The following is a 20292-nucleotide window of genomic DNA, read 5'->3' as shown; positions in this document are numbered from 1 at the left end:
TGGAAGCTTGGGTTTGGGGGGGTGCTTAACCAATCACCACCACCCCTTTTTTTGTTCCCTTTTGTAGGTAGAGGATATGCAGATGAATCAGAGGAGTGATCTGGTCTAACTCCCTTATGAGAAGTTTTATCCTGAGGATGGCATTGTCAGCTCTGAGAACTCTGCTCTTTTTGCTGAAGCAGCTGGTCAGTGATTTTTCCAACTACCACCCTTTTTATCTTTGGATAAAATGGTTGTCATTGAATATACAGGCAGGGAAGGAGGGATACTGTAGGTCTGAAGCCTGAGGAAAAACAACTGAGAGGGGATAAGGCCCACCCCCAGAATAATCAGTAACACAGAGTGGCTGAGGTGGGAAGCCTGCAGCAGTCTTTTGGTGGCTGTTCTGCATGCTGCATTGCTTAGAAGGTGTGTCTTTTGGGGTGCCTGATTAGGGAATCTAGAACAAAGATCCTGCTATGGCTCCCACATCCAATTAAAATTTTTTTAATCCAATTTCTGTGATTTTGTTTTTGTTTTAAATCAGCACTTTTTATCCACTCTGCTACATTGTTTTTCTGTCTAAACTCCTCTGCCTTGCTTTGCCCAGCTCCTATAATACATCAACAGAGAACAACAATCCTATCCAGCTGTGTCTTTGCATATGTGACTTTAGTCAGAGAAACAGAAACTGAAAGCCAAGACCTTTCAAGAAGCAAGAGTTGGTAATTTGGCTGGGCAGAGCCACTTTCATGTGATAAAAAACTGAAACGGATGCCCATGTTTGATCAGTACATAACTCAATGATCCAGTTCGCACATCACAGTTCCCTAGAATTTAAACACAGCCTGGGTAGCTGTGAATGAGCAGGAGCAAGTGAGCATGCTGGCTCCTGGCACAGTGTCCCTGCGTTGTTGTCTATGATGTCCAAACCCGGAATTTATGTTGTTGGGGGTAGAACAACCCAAACTTGTAATCCATAGTTTGTTCTTGGATTACAAGTCTGGGTTGTTCTTCCCTCAACGACCTACAATTTCGGGTTTGGATGTTCATGGACATCCGTGACAGCAGGAGCTCAGCAGGAGGGAGTGGGTGGTCAGGAGTCAGCATGCCCGTGTGCTCCCGCTATGTTCTCAACAATCCATAGTTTAACAAATTGTGGGTTGTTGCAATGTGTGAGCCAGGGCACTGTGTGAATGTGACATGGTCATCAATTCGTTTTTATGAAACTAAGTGTAGGTTTAGCATGCTTATCATGTGATTTAATTGTACTATGCTATGTCACTTTAAGTGAAGGATTTAGTATTTTGATTTTTTTTAATCCATTTTTAAAATTTTTACAAAATCCATCAATTATAGGAGACGGGCACTGTTTTACATAGCAGATATGCTGGATCTGTATGTCACACATCCTGAAAAGATGGACATTTTGTTCTCCAAAACATTGTGCCCTTCAGATCAATTTGCCCAAAAAGATAAAATGGAAGGGAATGGAGTCTTCATTGGCATCACAGGTTAGGGCCACTTGCTGGAAAAGTACTTGCCCCAGTATTGTTGAAAGTTTTAAGATGGATAGAGGAACTTTCAGCAAAGTACTACAAATCATAATCTAGGGAAGGATGTAAAATCAAGGAAAATACTGCAAAAGTTGTTGGCACTATCACTATGCAAGAAAATCCATGCTCAAAGGATTTCTTTACTGTGAACTAGTAAACTCTGTAAACTTTGTTGAAAAGTCAAGATGATCTTGGAACACTTGCTTTTTAAAAGTTCATCAGAGAAAGAATGAATAGAAGCAGGGCTGGCTTCATAGTTTTCATAGTCCAAGGACACAGGCACAAAATCCTAGATGAAAATCAAAGGAATGCTCACAAGTGTACAAAGAGTAACAACTCCAGCTTGCTCATGGTTGCCAAGAGTAATCCAGAGCTGGAACTTCATGAAATTGTTGGGACTTATGAGTTCCATGTGACCCCATCATCTAAGATTAATCTTGAGGGCTCATTTACTGTACCTAGTGGGAAGTCTACTACTGATTACAAACATTTGTAACAGCCAGTCACAATTACCAATACCAGCAAAGCGAATCCTAACACAGATTCACCTCATGAAACCTGTGAAGTGTTCTACTAGTTGATGCCATTTTTCTGGCTCAAATAATTACCGACGCTCTTGAACATGTCAATGTAAACCACTTTAAAAAAATATCAGAGTATGGCTGATAAGTTATGCAGAGGTTCTAATTAAGTGAGGGTTCTTTTCAATCAATATCTTGAGGGTCACTCTCAAGCAAGCAACCCATGCCAAGATTACTGCAAAGATAAAGCTGGTGTATCAGTATGTGACGCCAACAAATTTAATGAAAGAATTTCTAGCCAAACTGGAAACCAAAAGCTGAACTAATATTCAGGTAAAGAAAGTAATCTCCCTAATAACTGAAGATAGTGGTCATCTATTTGTCTGGAAATGGTGTCTAATTTTGCACGCGCTAATGCAAATTACATGGAAAATCTATATCATACACAGGCAACTAAAAATCGACTTAGCAGGATATCATGAACAGGGAAAGTGAGTCAAGTTGGCCACATTTATAAAGTGCTAGATAACTACCCACCGAGTATGGGTTATGCAAGGGCCATTCACTCAAAATTACACACAAACTTTCATGAGTAAAGAGCAATAATCTCACTGTGTGCTAACATTCAAATCCATTCTACAGATGATTTCATTAATTATAGAGGTTGGTGAATCTCTTTCCGTCCTCCTGACTAGGCCTCAAAGGACAGGAAGTGGAAGATACTGGCAGCACTATCCATTTATTCCTGTAGAGATTAGAAACAGGGAGTTCATTGCTCTGCTTGCTCAAAAGGCTGAGGAGAAAGAGCAAGTCTACAAGTTTAAGTTGGAAAGAAGCTGACTTCTCCTGGCCTTGTAACCTTGAGATCCACAGACGTATAGAGCAGCACAAAGGAATTGAAAGAAAATATACTTCTTTCTTGGAAGTTCAGTTGTTAATTTATCTGAATTCAGAACACTGAACTATATTTTAGCTGAATTTAGCTTCATAACCCCGGTGAAAATTGTAATTGAATTCCTACTAATCTGATAATTCATGGCACAATCATCCCCCAAATTTAGCAGTGAGGTGAGGCCTACAAGGCAAGAAAGTTGTTTACAATTAATTCTGAGAGAAAGGAGGCTTCTCCTCCATGCATTACTAAATCTGTCCATGCTAAATTTGTATACCTGCTTCCTGACATCATGAAGCTGGACATTCTCCAAAAGTTCTATGGAAGAGCAAAGGAAGTTATGGAACATGTAAAAGCTACTCACTCCAGCCACAGTCTTCAAGAAGAAGCAAGAATAAAAGAATGCAAAGAATAAAATAGCAACACTAAAACTCTTGTCGTAAAACTCGATGGGGTGGAGTGATGACCTCCTTTGAAAGTTCACTAAAAACAAAGCTTTTCAAGAAACAGTAATGGCTGAGAATCTTAAAATACCCAGAAGTGTAAGGAACACAGTATTTGAAAAGTATGTTTTCTGGGTTCAGTTGCAGAGCACTCTCAAGATTAGAAGCCAGTTTCTTCAGCAGTCAGTGCATCTGAATTGGACAGTGCACTTTTGGCAGACATTCCCTACCAAATGGCCAAGATAAAAACAACTGTTTGGGGGAATCTTAAGTATCTCCAAGAACAGAAGAAAGTAAAGGGAAAGACTTTATTAAGAAATGGGGAAAAAGTGTTGTCAACTGATTTGTGTTGCTGTAAATTCCTTGAATCCAAGATTTAAAGGCAGAAATGTAAGCAATGATAGCAGAGCTACTGCATTTGACTGAATTATAGAACAAGCAGCACAGTTAGGAACTGATGTTTGAAAGGTGCTTTTCAAAGTTGGAGAATGCAGAACACCTTCATATATTTGGTTCAGGAGTACAGTCTAGGATATGGTGGCAAGGCCTTTGCAAAATACAGCATCTGACTTCTCTTGCTCCTCGCCTGCTTCAGATTCCTCCATCATGTGAACAAACTGGTCTATGTTTGTAAATATACCAAATCAAGAAATAAACAAATATGTAAAAGGGTAGAGTAGCTTGTCTCAATCTGGGCAAACCTTCAATTTTTAGAAGTCCCTGAAGATGATAAAAATGAAGGATCAGAAGAAGTAGAAACTGTTGGTAGCGATAGCTCAGAAAATAGGACTCATTTGACCAAAATTTCATGTAGCAACAGTTAATGAGACAGGTTCCCCTCAAATTTTCTCAGCTCTTTTTCTGAAAACGAGTGCTTTTTGTGTTTGCTTGACACTGTGGAAGCTCAGAAGACATATTAACTTTGTTTTACTGTAATGTTGATAGGTTTTTTTTCAGTCTGAATAAGTTATCATTCTACATTTAATATACCAAACATGGTAATTTTATGACCAAACCAAATTATACAAAATACATTTTATGTTCCTAAAGTTAAAAAGTGACTTTAGATCTATAAAGGCCACTGCCAAAAAAAAAAAAAAAATGTATTGCAGTTTTTCCATTTTCCCTACAATTTCTATTTCCCCCCAGGAAAGATTTTTCCCCGGTTTCAAAATTTCGAGAAATTGTACATCTGTAATGCTGACACAATACCTATCATAGAAACCTCTGTAACGTTGCTTACACAAAACAGATAATGGCTTGGTTCAGACATAACATAGCTACTAAATTAAGCCCCAATATTGCACACTGTTTGGACAATTCCATATCCTTGACATATCCTACTCACAGCTTATCCTCCATATCAACTACTTCCTAACCTTCAACAGAGAAACAACACCAGCACGATCATTAATCAGAAAATATGAACTCACACTACGTGAATTAAAGGGGCACATGAGAGCTTTTTAGTTAAGGTGAAAGCACAATTTGTGACATTGCACAACATCACTGATCATGGGGCATGTCAGTTAAGACATCAGCCTTAGCTTCTAATTTCCTGGCTTTGTGGACCCTGAGCCAACGTGAGACAGCCTTAACTCTGGTCTTAAACCAGCAGGGGTTTTTTTACTGTTGAATTATATAGTTAGATCAGCCTTGTAATTAAGCACTACTTTGACAGCCATAGGCAACAAGAAATTGCATGCAGGCTAGGGAGCAGGCCGACAGAGGAAGGATGGAGCACCCTGTCCATCCAAGCAGGCTGCCACAGGGGGAAAGCGCCCTCCTTCATTCCAAGCAGAGACATGCAGTGGGCTGCTGGAGGAGTGACATAGCTCTCCATCTCTCCTCTGTCAGCTCTCAGCAAGGTAGTAACTTTTGTGGGGTTATTTTCAAGGCTAAGTTATATTAATAGAAGGCTGACAAAACGTTCCCAAATAAGATATTCCACAATTCATATATGAGTGTCATAAAGACCAGACCCACTGGTTCATATCACTTGCCCATCCTCCCAGGATAATAGCACACCTGAGAAACAAGTCTGTGGAGTACAGAGCAATTTTATTCCTTCTTGCACGCTGTTACAGGTACGCTGTATGCTTTTAGACAGCATGCTTACCTCACTAAACTACCCTTCCACTATTCTCCACTACCCTTCTCTAAACTATTCCACTTGCTTTTCTTAGTCCTCTAGTTCGCAAATTTCTACTTTTGTTGTTGATGCATTTTGGTTGGTCCATGTATCCTGTTTCTTGTTTTTCTTCTTAATTTTTGTATGGTTTTTAAAAATCAAAAATAATTTTTAAAAATTGCACACACCCCAAAAGCTAAAACTCTCAGTATTTAGGGAAGAGAACATCTCCCTTTTGGCTTTCCCCTAGCCTGCATTGACCTCTGCCCATGACTTACTCTTCACTAGACTAGTTTACTTTTGAGAACTGTTAGGGAGACTGCTTCCCTGCAGCCCTCTCTGTGCTCTACCAGGGTGCACCAGCATCAGTATTTACTCCCATTTTCTTCCTCCCCCCAGCCCCACAGTTCCTTGTAGCCATTACTCGCTACAGCTGTGGCTAATCTCCTTCCCTGTCAGGTATAACCCTTCTCTGACCTCTGGAGGCCACATCTCCCTCCAGTCTGCTCCACTCCTTCAGTCTCTATAGGGAAAAGCCAGAAAGTTTGTGTTACAGGAGGGGAGTTGGGCCAGTACTGGCATGTCCAACTTTACCACAAGTGATTTTGCACATTTACCCCTCTGGATACACCAGTCTGAAAAGCATTTAAAATTCCTAGGTCCCATCAATTTTTTGCAGCCTTAAGGACACTGATAATCAAAGTTGTCATTAAAACAATCCAACATCCACATCCCCTTATCAAGGTGAAGACAATTATATTCCATTGTATTTTAAAATGTTAAAGTAAGCCGATAGAGAAAAATCTAAGAATCTTTTGAATAACAAATGCATACACAATGACAAAACAATATCGTAACAGTAAGCAAACAGTAAATATTAACTTTGCTATTAACCAGGTTATAATGTACCTGAAGTTATTAGTACAATATTGTGACAAGTATCTTAGGATGATTAGCTGCTTGATAAAGTGCCTGCTACATCATTCTAAATGAACCTTGGAATAAGTGCTGTTAAGTAGAAAACAAATTCTATAAAAGTACATTAAATAAAGCATGCTTATGTACATAGCAGTGTTTAAAAAGGACACTGCAAAGAAGACCATTTTGAACTTCAATTTGCTTCTGTAAAATATTTTGTAAATTAATGCCTTTAGCAGTTATTTCAGACCACCAGGTGTTCACAATGTCCTCTTCATACCGAATTCAGCACTTCTACTAACAAATGGAAAAATATTCCAGGCATTTGAAGTTTGGTATCTGACATCACAAGCCACCACATTTTGCTCCAACAATATCACCTCACATGATTACATGGCTCCCCTTGACATGAAGAGAGCCAAGCCAGTTTTATATTTGGGGGTGTGAGAAAAGGGTTAAATAACCCTCTTAGAATAACACTGGCAAATATCTACACAGTATCCCTTTTAAAACTGAATCAAGTGTTGTGAATCAATTAATAATTGGAACTACGACTAACACACACCATGCTAATATCATTCTGGTTCTTTTACCTTCAGAATCATCTGTAAAGGCAGACAAGAAGAGAGAAAGGTTCAAAAATGAAGCAGTTTTTCATTTAGTATTGCACAAAAGATCAATTAATAATATAACACTGATTTCAAAAGGAAGAACTCCAGAACAATGATACAGTGGTTACTTGATTAGTCTAGCTCAAGCACTCCCAATCATGTTTTGCTTAATCCATACTCTGGAGGCCCCATAGCCTATCAAAGACCCCACAACCTTGTTTGCTGGCATCACTTTAAGCCTTGACCTCAACCCTGAGGTTTTTGTGTTCTTACAAGAAATAGGCGTCCCCCTGTGGGATGCCATAATTTAGCTGTCATCAAAACTATTCAAAATAATCAGCCATCAGGAGGAGAAAGAAGATGGCATGACCGTCTCCAGTGTTGGCCTGACTGGAGCCAACCACCACTTGACTCTCTCCTCCCTGAATTGTCATCAGTTGTCATTCTAAGCTGGCTATTATGTCACTGCCGTGGCCTGCATTTGCTTATTTTCCTATGTCCCTCCTTCCTTGTGTGTAATGTCTATTACACTGTAAGCCATTCTGGCAGGGACATGTCCATTCTGCTTTTCATTCAAGGCTTAGTTCTATTTTAAGTACTTACAAATAAATGATTTTCTGCCCTCAAAAATAGAATGTCCTGTATTTTCCCTCTTTAGAATGCATTTAATGGAATTCATTACATTAAAAATATTTTCCAGGGTTACCCATCATAATGCAATTTATCCCTGCCCCTTGCCAAAAAAAATCAGCAAAATTGCTTATGAAGAATCAGTATTAGAAACAACAAAACATACTCATGTAAGTAATTATTTCTGTACATTCAAATGTTTTCTGTCCGTAAAACACAACAAACGTGAATTTAAAGATAGAAGCTAGAAGTTGTATCAACATACATTCCATTTTCAAATTCTTTATTCAAAATAAAATGCACTCTTTACAGTTAAGTCAAGATCGAGAATAAAGGAGTAGCACTAAGATGTGTGACTAAGCATTCTGATGTACTCTGAGGAGTAAACAGGGACAGCGTACAAAAGGGTGGCTGGCCACCGGTGGCTCAATCATATTTTACTACATTTGCTAGATCTAAGCAAACTGTGGGAAGACGTAGCACAGGTTACTTGCTACTCTTCTTTCCCCACTTCTGTAGGAAATTCATGTATCTCACTCACAGTGAGATCCACTATTTGGAATTAAAAATATGGGAGAGATCTGCCGGTGCTATTTCACACATTACAAGGACAAAAACATTGGTGCTAGTCACTTGTGTTTTTTTCTGCTTTCCTTATATATTTGTAATATAAAAACTACTCTGATCAGCCTTTTGAGAAATAACCTTTATTTACTTTGGAAGTGATGTGCAGCTAAATCTGTTTCTTCCAGATATGCCCATTCCAGTCTAATAATCAAGACTTTACATTGCACCTAACATATTGCTACAAAATGATTTGCACCAGACAACCAGCTGCTGGATCCACCACAGGGAAGTAAGAGAGCAATCCTATGGCCATCTAGACACCATCTAGACAGCCATAGGATTTCTCAGTTTCTGGAAACCAAGGTCATTCAACCTCGGTTTCCAGAAACTACTCTGCCAGCCCCCTCTCCCTCCCCCTTGTAGCCAGCGTGGTTCTTTCCGCACCACCGCTGTCTCCACGTTCAGAAATCAAGCACAGAGACAGGGTAAAGGGGGCGGTCCCGGGGGCAGTGAAGGGGGGAGACTGCAGAAGGTGCTTTAGACAGCTTCCTATCGGGTCTGCAGGCTCATTCCCTCCTTTTCCCCGAAGCCACAGCTAGCCCCAAATGCAGGGCAGGCAGGACACAGAGGAGAGGATCCCCTCCATGCTCCATCTGCCCTGCATTGGATAGTTAGTAGCCTCCGATTTCTGAGGCTACTGACTATCTCAATAGGACCGCGCCTTAAGGCACTCAATTGGTTGGAAGGTGCACCCACTGTCCTGCATACTGCAACTATTAGGAAAGAGGACACAGACATTCTGAGCGACCCTAGGTAACACAAAAATGAGGCACACTTCCAATCAGTGGTCCTAGCCTTATCTGCTTCTTCTTCAAGACTGCTTTGTCTCACGTGAAACGATCTAGACCTGACAGTTTTAGCAAAGTAAGGCTGAAGCACCTTAAACATGCTGTCAGAAAATAAGCTTGCTCTACATTAGAGTGAAATAAAAACCTGTGGTAGTATAGAAATTATTTTCTGCTATATTTTAACCACATACTTCATTGGTTTGATACATTACAGAAATGCAAACTGAACATTGTGCTTCAACACAAACACTACTACTCAAAAAAAGGTTTCTACAACAAGGAAGATATTGACTGGGTTCAGACAACACGATAACTCATGCTCAAGGTTAAGTACGGATTGAGTGTGGGTTATCGTTGAACTGTGGGTTGCTGTTGTACTATGGGTTGATGTGTTGTGTGAACCCAGCCGCACTAACAAACCATGATTTGTTAACCACAAACAACCTGCAGTTCACAAACAAGCAAAAAATCACAGGTTCTGTTCGTGGTTAACAACCATTGTTTATTAGCGTGGCTGGGTTCACACAACACAACAACCCACGTTTCAACCCACATTTCAATGACAACCCACAGTTCAACCCATACTCAACCTTGAGTGTAAGTTGTTGTGTTGTGTGAACCCAGCCACTGTTTGGATGCAATGCTAAATTATGGTTTAGCATTACATGATTGAGACTGAATGGGCCTTAGGCTCACACACTCTCCCCTCCCCTCTTCTGGTGCAGCTGTGATGAGGTGATCAGAAGCATCTGCTTTATTTTTAAACTAACCACAGTTCCCCATTATATCTCCACTCAAGGCACTGTGATTAGTTTAAACAAGGCAGGATCAAACTGCTCCAGACAGGGATGAACTGCCTGAGTCCCTAGAGAGCCAGTGTCAGTCAGTGTCAATACTGATTAGATGGACCAATGACCTGACTCAGTATAAGACAGCTTCCTATGTTCCTAACCCATTATTTACCATTATGTCCGAACCAGACCACTGTGAGTGTTTATTATTTTACTTATAACTGGATAATTAAACCGAATTAAATAAATCTAGTTGTTATAGAGATATTTTAAAAATCAAATGCATACCTTGTTCTTCCTCTTCTAAATCATTGGATATGATATTGTAGAGGGCATCCAAAGCATAGCCAATAATTTCAGAATCTGAACTATGAATACAAGATCACATATTGAATGAAAAGCAATGTTAAGACGTTTCAAACATTTGTTCACTAGGACTAATATTCATATTTGCCTTATTAGCAGCAGCAATATTGCAAGCTGGGATGTCCACGCAAGGCTCTTTTGAGTATAAAGATTTTTAAAGGTAGGTATGGAACATGTTTAGGGGTTGTGTCTATCATCTTGGAAAATACTGCTTTGTATCTGAGATCAACTTTCCTATACAAATAATCTGGTTTCTGAAGTTATTTGGATTTGCTGAAAATGTTTGCAGAAATTAACATTCCACTATTGCACGCGCATATATATATATATATATATTTATATATATGGGTTTTGATGGATATCAACATTTCTTATTCATCATAAAATCATGAAATTACATCACTTTCATATTAGTTTGGATTCCACTGCAACTCGTATTAAAGCAGGAGAAATGACTGAATGAAGAACACTGGTTTGCATACTTCTTAAATGTTTCCCAGGATGCTTACCGATCTGTCTGGAGCACTTGGATAAGATGAGGCATAGCCTGAATCCCCACTTCGAGGCGGTATTTCTGCCAAATTCAAGAAAAGAAGTAACAACTAAACCAAAGTCACAGAATTTCCATGAAATGAAAGTACCATTAGGCAACACATAAACTTGGTTCAGACGTCATGGTTACCCAAATTTTGTTTTAACTCTGGGTAGTCATTAATGAGTGCGAGCAAGATGACTCCTGGCTGGCCAACCACTCCCACAGAACAAACCATGGGTTTCAAGTCTGGGTTGTTCCTCCCTCAACAACGCACAATTCCATGTTCAGACGTCACAATAAACAACCCAGGGATGGAGTGTCCCTGAGTTGTTTAGTTCAGCAGGAGCAGCCAGGAGCCAACACACTCACTTGTGCTCATTCATGACTACCCAGGGTTTGTTTAAACCCTAGGTACTACAAAACAAAAAAGACAAGACCCCCAGTAACAGCTCAGCACAAACACACAAGGTGCAAAGGACCTAAGAGAACTGCACTAGATCAATATAATAAATTTATGGAAGTTTATAAAGATATCAGCCCTGACTGCTCATTGGAAGGACAGATACTGAAGCTGAAGCTCAAATATTCTGGCCACCTAATGCGAAGAGAAAAGTCACTGGAAAAGACCCTGATGCTGGGAAAGATTGAAGGCAAAAGGAGAAGGGGATGGCAGAGGATGAGATGGCTAGATAGCATCACCGATGCAATGAACATGAACTTGAGCACACTCGGGGAGAGAGCAGAGGACAGGAAGGCCTGGCGTGCTATGGTATATGGGGTCACGAAGAGTCAGACACGACTTAACAACTGAACAACAACAATAAAGATATATTAAAGCACAATTGATGGTACACATCAAATTATGAAGGAAGTAATTTTTTCCAGTGCATATATACAATCTATAACAATCCTACCAATGTCATAACAACCATATCAGTCACAATCATATCAGTCTAAGGAACCCCACTGTATTCCCATTTCGACTAAACATTAGTCTTCATCAGGAACTCCTGCAGACAATTATTTTAAATGCATAACAAATTCTGAAAACAGATATCATTAAAAGATCGTTTCACTTCCTGCATTGATACATTTTCAATGGTGTACTAGTCTATAAGGCAAAATAGCCAAATATATTTATAAGTTGTGAGAGAGATAGTTCTTCTAGGAGAAAACTTCAATGCTGTGTTAAGTATAGAAATTCTGAAAACCAAACAAATACATTTACAATGTTAAATATTCCCCCAAGTTTAACTAGCACAAACGTGCCATAAATGACAATTAATTTTCACCTGGTTTTCTCCTCCTCACCCTTCCCCAGGAAGTGTTAGAACTCCAAGGGCTGTCGCCAAACCCTAGGTAGGCATGATGTCTGAACCAGGTCATAAAGTTGAAGCATTACGTAAAGGACAAAACATACATACCTTCGAAAGAGATTTAAGTGCACGTACAGCATCCCTGCGATCATCAAGTAAGGTTGAAGATGCAACTCTGTCACATAATTTCTGAATCTATAAGAGGAAAGAAAAAGCAAGTCAGAAATAGTTTCATAAAACTGTGTTATTTGTAAATGTCTTCTTTCTTTCTATCTATGAGTTGCGCAAGCAAGTGCTAACAAAGAAAGTTCACCAGAGTTTAAACTGAATTTGTTCCATCAACTTCAATGAAAGATATTAAAGGTCTTAGAAGACTCAACAGTCAGAAATATGTTCTTTTAAGAGTCAAAATAAAAACTACTGCAGATACACCAAAACCAGTATGTAGTTGTATTTCTTGAGAATAGGATTAACAGTGCTTTAAGCTTAAATTTCAGTCCAATATACTAGGGATAGAGACCATTTTTTAATCCAAAGGACACATTCCCTTGCAGCCAACCTTCTGGGGACTGCATTCCAGTGGTAGGTGAGCCCCTGCAAAAGCGGGCAGAACCACCATCCCCACCACATACATTCACATAGCAACCACCACACATAAATTCACATTTGAGACTAGAACAAATCTTCATAAATCATGCATCAAACTGGTAATCCCACCTGCCCCAAACAAGATTTCACAAGGAACCCCTTTTCTCTCTGCACAGTGATTTAAACCTCTCCTCCCTATAGTTCTCCCTACCACCACTGACCACATTGCTTAGCTGACTGGGAAACAGCTGAGGAGCAACAAAGAGGAGATTCATTAGGAATTGCAACCAGAAAGCACTTCAGCCACCTAAAGGCAGTGGCTCTGGTCAGAGGAGGCTTTCCTCACCCCTCGCTTTTCTCATCAGCAAGGAAGCCTTCAGGAACCACCACTTCAAGGTGCTCCAGGCCTCTTAAGGCAGCAGCTCCCAACAGAGCTGACTTCCCTCTTTCCTTGCTTTTCCCAAAAGCAAAAGGGCAGGGCTTCAGGAATGGGCATTGGCCCTGGCATCTACTGGCCAGATGGGGAGGTCTGGTGGGCTGGAAGTTCCCCAAAGCTGCTACATATCCTCACCTAGAAGTAAGCCCTTTTGAACTGAATGGAATTTATTTCTGAACAAACATGCATAAAATTAGGCTGTTGAAAGAAGGCACATGCTATTGAAAAGTTAAGTATATCTCCTGGTCTCACGCTAGAGTTTTAATGCCTTCATTCTTAGTTTTCACATTTGATGAAGAGGAGGAGGGCAAAGCCATAGCACAATAAGGAGGGTGAAATGATTACAACATATCCTTATATAAGTATCAGAAATGTCTACCTTAGAATAAGCAGGAATAGATTACTCTACTTTCCATAGTAATTACATAATTACATAAGATGCCTTACACTTGCCATTGAACACATGCACGTGCACACACAGAGAAAGTACATGAAAACAATTCAGTCAGGGGATGGAAACAGGAGGTAAAGCAGAATATGATCAATCTACTGATGACTTTTAGCTCAAACCTCCAGATGACCTCACTCAGTAGTTCAATACAGATGTTAAACACCCACGGGAGACAAGTCTTGTAGCACCCCATCACCAGAGGCGATGGGTTATCCCAAGCACTACCTTCAGAGACTGGCCCTCCAGGACTGGAACCACCAGAAAGCAATAGATCACAAGTAGACTTACGGCCCTGATCAACTTAGAACAAACTGACAGACGAGTTTTCTTGAAATCTAGCTTCCATCATAGATTTTTCTGGTTCAACACAGTAGCGTCTTGGGCTTAAAGTGGAATCTCATATTTCTTGAAAAAACATAGAGGAAAAATCAGCCTGAACAGGCTGTGAATTTGAACCAAAAAAGGCCAGGCAAAGATGCTTGATCCTTTGCCCTTTTTCAACTCAAGATCACTCAGGGATTGGGGAGAGGAAATACAGGATATCCATATACTTTCTTGCTGCAGGTAGAAAAGCAACTTGGGGAGGCTAGCTCTAAGCTGAAAAGTTACTGGAGGGAGAAAGAGTTAAATAAACTCTCTGCTCACCCTTCCTCCTCTCACACTTGCAGCCTATCAAGACTGAGCTTGTTTTTTTTAAAAAGAAAGAGGATGTAATGTATTGTTTGAAAAGTGATTTATCAGTGATACAGGATAGTCTTACACACACTATCAATCGCAGGCAAAAAAAATCTGTATGGTGCTCTCAGCATTAAAATGGATATTTCCCTTCTGTTCAATGTGGTACCACAAACCCCATTCATATTGAGAGAAAAACTTAACCCTCTGTTTTAGTCCAGTTTGTAAGGCATAATCTTGTTGAAGTTTTTATCACAGCAAAGTGGAGGCTACTTTTCTGGCAGCATTTTTAACAACAAATGCATCCATGCTATGAAAGTTCAGAATATAAAACGGGGAGGCATTGTTTCTCCTTGGACTCATTAGCCTGATCAAAGGTCGCAAAACATTTTCTTTTACTGCAACCTTTGCACTGAGATAAGGAAACAAGAACCCCACATTCACAGATCAGTTGAGAAAGACTCTTCCCAACTTTGCTTTTTTCAGTTCTTCGTCATGTTCAAGACACTATTAAAGCATATGGAAGCTCTTCAGTAACAAACAGGTCATGGCCTTATTATTTATTTGTGATATTTATATATTACCAAGAATAATAAAATCCCTGGTGCATTGTTTACACCAGGGATGCGCAACCTTTTCGGGCCTGAAGGCCACATGTGTTGCTGGCTCAGGTGTTAGAAGCCACACATGCACGTACACGCACGCACACACATCCCAGTGATTCTGATACAGATCACTCTTTTCTCACTACTAACACCAATGGGGAAAAAGCAGTTTGTATGAAAATCTCTGGGGGAAGGAGTGGAAAGCCTTTTCTCTACTCTCTACCCCAGGGATCCTGATACAGATCACTCTGTCCTCACTGCTGCTGCTAGCAAGGAAAGAGAAACCTGTATAAGGATTGTTAGGGGAGGGAATTTGGCAAGGGGGGGTTGTCAAGGAATTGTTGTGTACCCCTGGTTTACACATTAACTATAATTTGAGGGATTGATTTATAACAGGTCTGGGCAGACTTCAGGCTTGCAGAATTTACTTTGTTTTTTCTTGGAATTCAGGGGTTGAATAAGACTAGTGGCTCAGGAATGAAGTAAATTACCTACTGTGCTGCAAGAGACATACATTGAGATGACTTTCATATACAAGAACAAACACACAACTGTTACTACAGATCAGGTAGTTTAACAGCCTAATGGGGTGGGTGGGGAGGTCCTTGTTCTTGCTACTTTTGTTACAAAGACTGGGAATCAGGAAATATTGCTGATCTACTGCAAGTCATCCAGCCATCTATTAGCAGATTCCAGTGTATTATCTGCCCATCCCGGTTCACAGCTCTTGCCATTTATGTTACATAAAACATAATGAAATATGCTATTGAAGAGTCAGCACAAGTGTGTCATAGAAATCAAGCAAGCCAGTCTTAGCCCTAAAGATTTGGTGTTTCTTTGGGGGGGGGGGGGAAGGGAGTTGTTGATATCATGCCAGGTGTCCACAGAGCATCTTTAGAAGAAGTAGCAATCTGTAATATTTACTGAGCCTACGTGCATTGACTGCTTCATACAAAGTACTGCCCAAGTTACTTTTTAAAGTCTCACAGTACTCATATTATGAACTCGCTCAGAAATTTATACTATAATATTGGATAAGAAGTCAGTTCAATAAATCACTTTGTATTCACAATTTATCAGTACTGGGGGAACATGAAAAGGTAGTAATAATAATTTTAATTATGTGAACACACACATATATGGGAAGCATTTTATCAGCTAGTCATGCTGAGCTGAGAAAAGTTGCACCTACCAAAATTCCCTAGCATGCATAGCTATAAAAGATAAAGGCCCTATTCTTTTGTGATCAGCCTACTTAAACAGCAAGATACAAAGTACAAAAGTGTCAATTACTAAATTCATGTGTGAGCAGATGTGGCAAGAGGTTTCCAAAGTAGATGAGAACACATTTGAGACCGTCATAGTGATATGTGAGAGCCAATATATGAGAGCTTGAACATGAAAACAGTACAAGTGATGTGGATACAGACTATGATGGAACAAGGAAAAATTAGAAAACGAAAGGAGGCAACAGGTGGATAGCAGAATACAGACAGGCTACTGCATGGGGTGAGGAGACAGTAGGAGACATATTATGTTTGTTAATGGCTGGCCACAGCACATGTCCTCAAGTCCTGGCAGCGAAGATGGTATGTAACGCAAAGTAATGGTGATGGCTGGATACAGAGTGAAGACGAAGCACCGCCGAAATGACGATTTAATCTGCTCCATACATTACTATTATGGGGGGGGGGGGGGTTAGCGGTACAACTACAATATAAGATGTGAAAACAACAAACACACATCCCACAGAGACGCTACTTCCCCCAATACGCTTCATTTATGTGCACACACCAAGGCTGTCTTAGGGCGCCATCTTATGCATGTTTAGACAGGAAAAAAAGTCCTACAACTCCCAGCATGCCCCACCCAGCACTACTGGCTGGGGCATGCTGGGAGTTGTAGGACTTTTTTTCTATCCAAACATGCATAGGATTGCGCCCTTGCGTGTACGCTCGAAAGGAACACTGCATCAGACGGTTGCACTCGGAGAGGCAAAATCGGCTTCGCTGCTCTGTCGAAAGTCCGCGCACAGCAAGATGACCGGCTGCAGGAGGTGTGCGCCGGCCCTGTCGCTCGAGGTGGGGCACAACGTGGGCGCGCAACGCAGGCAACTAGCCGGAAAGGGGGTGCGGAGGGAAACGGGCGCAGAAGAGTGGCGGGGCAGTTATCCCGAGGCCTCGCCGCCTACCCGACTTCCCTCACCAGGTCGCCTGACTCACCGTCTCAGCTTCGGAGGGCTGAGGCCCGGCGCTCTGGCCGCCTATGACGCCCCGCAAGAAGTTCATCTCGGCTCGCCGGTGTCGCCGCTCCAAACGCTCTTAGGCCGCGGCTCCTCGCTCGGGCCCCGTCAGCAGCAGCACCAGCGCGCCTGCGCCAAGACGTGGCACAAAGGCGGCCATCCTAGAGATAGAGAGTAAAGTGACCCGCAGCCTGAACTTCCGGTTTCAATAGATATTTTCCTTTCTTTCGGGGGGGGGGGGGTGTCGAAAGTTGCCTATAGGAAAAACAGAGAAACCCAGGATTCTAGGGCAGCTGTGACTGGGCCGCAGGTGCCTTGTTCCAAACAGGAGGCTCGGGTCGAATGTCGCCGTTGTTTTGTTTTAGTTCTTCAGCATCCAGATGGTAACATGTCTGCCCACAAGTCCGTGGAGCGCAAGGCATCTACATGCCATTGAGCGCTGGATTTGGGGCCGGGAGAGAGAGTCTGAGGGGGCAAGCTTCGTAAATTGAAGATTACGGCAGCCCGAGGGGTGTTTTGAATGAAGGATCTGGGGACTGAAATCCAAACCTCTCACTTGCAAATATTAGTAACGGACTGCATCCTAGGTGATAGTCTGAAGGCTCATGAGGCAGCCACCTTGCTGAAGCTAAGCAGTCTGGGTCTGGTCAGTGCTTGGAGGGGGAGATCCCTTGGGAACCACATGTAGCCACCTTGTGTTCCACAATGGAAGAAAGGTGGGATATAAGTGGAATGAATGAATGAATGCATACATACATACATAACTTGGCTGCTGTAAAACGCTTGGCCACCCGCACATGTAACCTGCAGTTTGGGGATAATGGCCTGTATTTGGGGATAATGGCCTGCATTGGCGGGGCTATTTATTTTAGTGTTTGAAACGAAAAATAATTTTTTCACTTGAACTAAGACTTTGGCTAAAAAGAGCAGGAACTCTTCCTTTGCTACCTTTTGTTTGGGGGTGCGGGGGGGGGGGCTGCAGCACAATCACAGTTATGCCAGAATCTTGGATTTCATCATTGGTCTTTGTGGGCAATTCTCACTTCCACCCCAGGGGAAATATAAAAATGGCTTCCAATATGAACCAGGAAGTTCTCTATTCATACAATGAGATAGTCACTTCTATTTTTTAATCGCTCTGTTGGTGCTTACAGAAGTCCTATGCCTGGCACTATATAGTGTGTGTGTGTGTGTGTGTGTGTGAGTGTGTGTGTGTAGAACATAGACTTATAACTTTAGGCTCACAATTCCATTGTTTAGTAACAAAGCTTGCTGGCTCATTTTGGCTCCCCCCCCCCTCCGCTTTTTGGTCACCCCTTGGGAGGAAGTGACAACTGTCCATAGGAAACAATGGAAAGATCCAGGATGTTAGTATGACTGGAATTTTATTTCATGTTGAATGATTTCAGTTTAAAACATTGCCCTGCCTGTGAAAATGCAAATAGAGTTCCATTGCTGTTCTCTCAATATTGCAGGTTAGAGGTGTGCTGAGGCTGAGAACTGTTGACAACCCTGTGGTAAACTCCAGTGATGTTTATCCATTATCCAAGCCGTAGTTTGGGGAACAGCGTAAAAGCCAGAACGGGTGAAATGACCCTTTTATAAATAAAATGTGATGCAAAACGTAATGGTATGTGTCAGAGAAACCGAGTACAATAATTAATCTCTGTCACACCTAGAATCTATCCAGAACAGAATGAAGTGGACCAGAATAGAAATTTTATAAATTTTATTTAAGACCACTTTATGCAAAACACGCACACACCCTGGTAAATATACAGAAGATACAGAACATACTTTAGACATGAAATCCATTCATTATTAAATTTTGAGTAGCTTACTTCCACACCAAAAAATCATTCACAACTGGTTCTAAGATATCAACCCAAGTCAAGTTCCCACACTACAAATGATTAGGTTGGAATGAAACACTGAAACAACAAACCTCAAGACTCCATGTTCCACTGCCCTTTCCGGGCAAACAGTATTCCAAGAAGGAATTTTAAAAAGTCCAGAATGCCAAGTTCCATGTAATCCAAATCAACCAGATTCACAGGCTTCAATGGATTAGATTAGAATGATCCAGTAAGTCTGCAATCCATTGAACTCAAAGAGCTTACTTCCAAGTAAACATATATGATTGGACAGATCACAAAACCTCCACAGAATCCATGTTCCATTACCCATCATAGGCAATACATATTTTTCAGCAGTAGCTTTTATTGCCCAGAACAGGTACTTGGGTACATGAAGATGAATTCTGTGGAAGCTTTGTGGTTTATATCATTGTTACCATCTTGGCATGTGTGACACACACATTTAGATAATATGGCTAGCTTGGAAATTGACATTCTGGGCTATTTTTCTGCAAGAGGGGTTATTACCTGGAACAGGTAATGGAACATGCAGGCCTGCCAGGGGGAGGGGGAAAGGGGGCAGTTTGCCCTAGGCCCCACACAGCATTGGGGGGGGGGGCTGGGCAAGCATTATTTTATTTTAATAAAATGCAAGCCGTTCACATGAACCAAGGCAAGGAGAGCATTTTTTAAAAAATTTGAAAACATGCTCATGCATGCTCAAAATGTTCCTGCTGCTCTAGAGCCTTTCCCTGGACCAGAAAGGCTTTGGAGTCTGCCTGGAGCTCAGCACCAGGCAGTGCTAGCCCCCTAATTAAGAGGGGAAGCACCACAAAAAATAGGGTCAGCTCAGGTTGTTTGCCTGAGCTGGCCAATCAAAGATGACCCCTTCTCTCCGCAAGGGAGGGGTACTTTTGGGTGATAGCGAGGAGCTGCACAGAGGAAGAAGGCTGGCTCACTGACTGGCCAGTAAATGGAGTAGGTGGTGGCTGGCCAGTCAGTGGCCAATCAGAGCCACTTGTGGGTGTGTTGGGCAGTGCAAGCCCACCTGAATGGAGGGGGAGGAGTGACTGAGGTACAGTATCTGCTTTATTTCCACTCTACCCTTCTTCATGGGAGGAGGAGGATGACTGGAGACCAGAGTATCCTATCACTGTTTATTTTTTTCATATTTATACTGGTATGTTCTCCATTTAAAAATCTTTCCAGTTTCGTTTGGGGTGCCTGGAGAAATTCATAGGGGTGCTGGGTTGTAAAATGCAACAAAAATCTTTGTTCCCATCTTGTTTACACCATCTCCCCCCTCCCAATGACTGGGGGGGGGGGAATCATTAT

General features: G+C 41.4%; 2 protein-coding genes across 6 annotated transcripts in view; one reads left to right on the top strand and one right to left on the bottom strand.

The window, feature by feature from the left end:
• USO1 (USO1 vesicle transport factor) overlaps nucleotides 1-17211 on the bottom strand; it is a 55146-nt gene extending 37935 nt beyond the window's left edge. For all 4 annotated transcript variants that reach the window (XM_084857476.1, XM_084857477.1, XM_084857478.1 and 1 more), the window contains exons 1-4: nucleotides 17082-17211; nucleotides 12213-12299; nucleotides 10763-10827; nucleotides 10176-10255 (exon numbers count right to left, since the gene is read on the bottom strand). In XM_084857476.1, the coding sequence (XP_084713602.1) occupies nucleotides 10176-10255; nucleotides 10763-10827; nucleotides 12213-12299; nucleotides 17082-17147 (298 nt within the window). In that variant the 5' untranslated portion in view covers nucleotides 17148-17211. The remainder of the gene's footprint in view (nucleotides 1-10175; nucleotides 10256-10762; nucleotides 10828-12212; nucleotides 12300-17081) is intronic.
• The window catches only part of G3BP2 (G3BP stress granule assembly factor 2), a 50254-nt gene continuing 46755 nt past the window's right edge, over nucleotides 16794-20292 (top strand). Inside the window, exon 1 of one of the 2 annotated variants that reach the window (XM_084857483.1) lies at nucleotides 16794-16940. In XM_084857483.1, the coding sequence (XP_084713609.1) occupies nucleotides 16899-16940 (42 nt within the window). In that variant the 5' untranslated portion in view covers nucleotides 16794-16898. Of the gene's footprint in view, nucleotides 16941-19864; nucleotides 20033-20292 lie in introns of those variants that run through there. The other variant, XM_084857482.1, reaches the window with a different exon arrangement.

Source organism: Heloderma suspectum, chromosome 5, assembly GCF_057233095.1.
Source record: "Heloderma suspectum isolate Gila_16-S chromosome 5, 16-S_ref, whole genome shotgun sequence".
Lineage (NCBI taxonomy): Eukaryota > Metazoa > Chordata > Lepidosauria > Squamata > Helodermatidae > Heloderma > Heloderma suspectum.
This window is presented reverse-complemented; position numbering and strand designations above follow the sequence as displayed.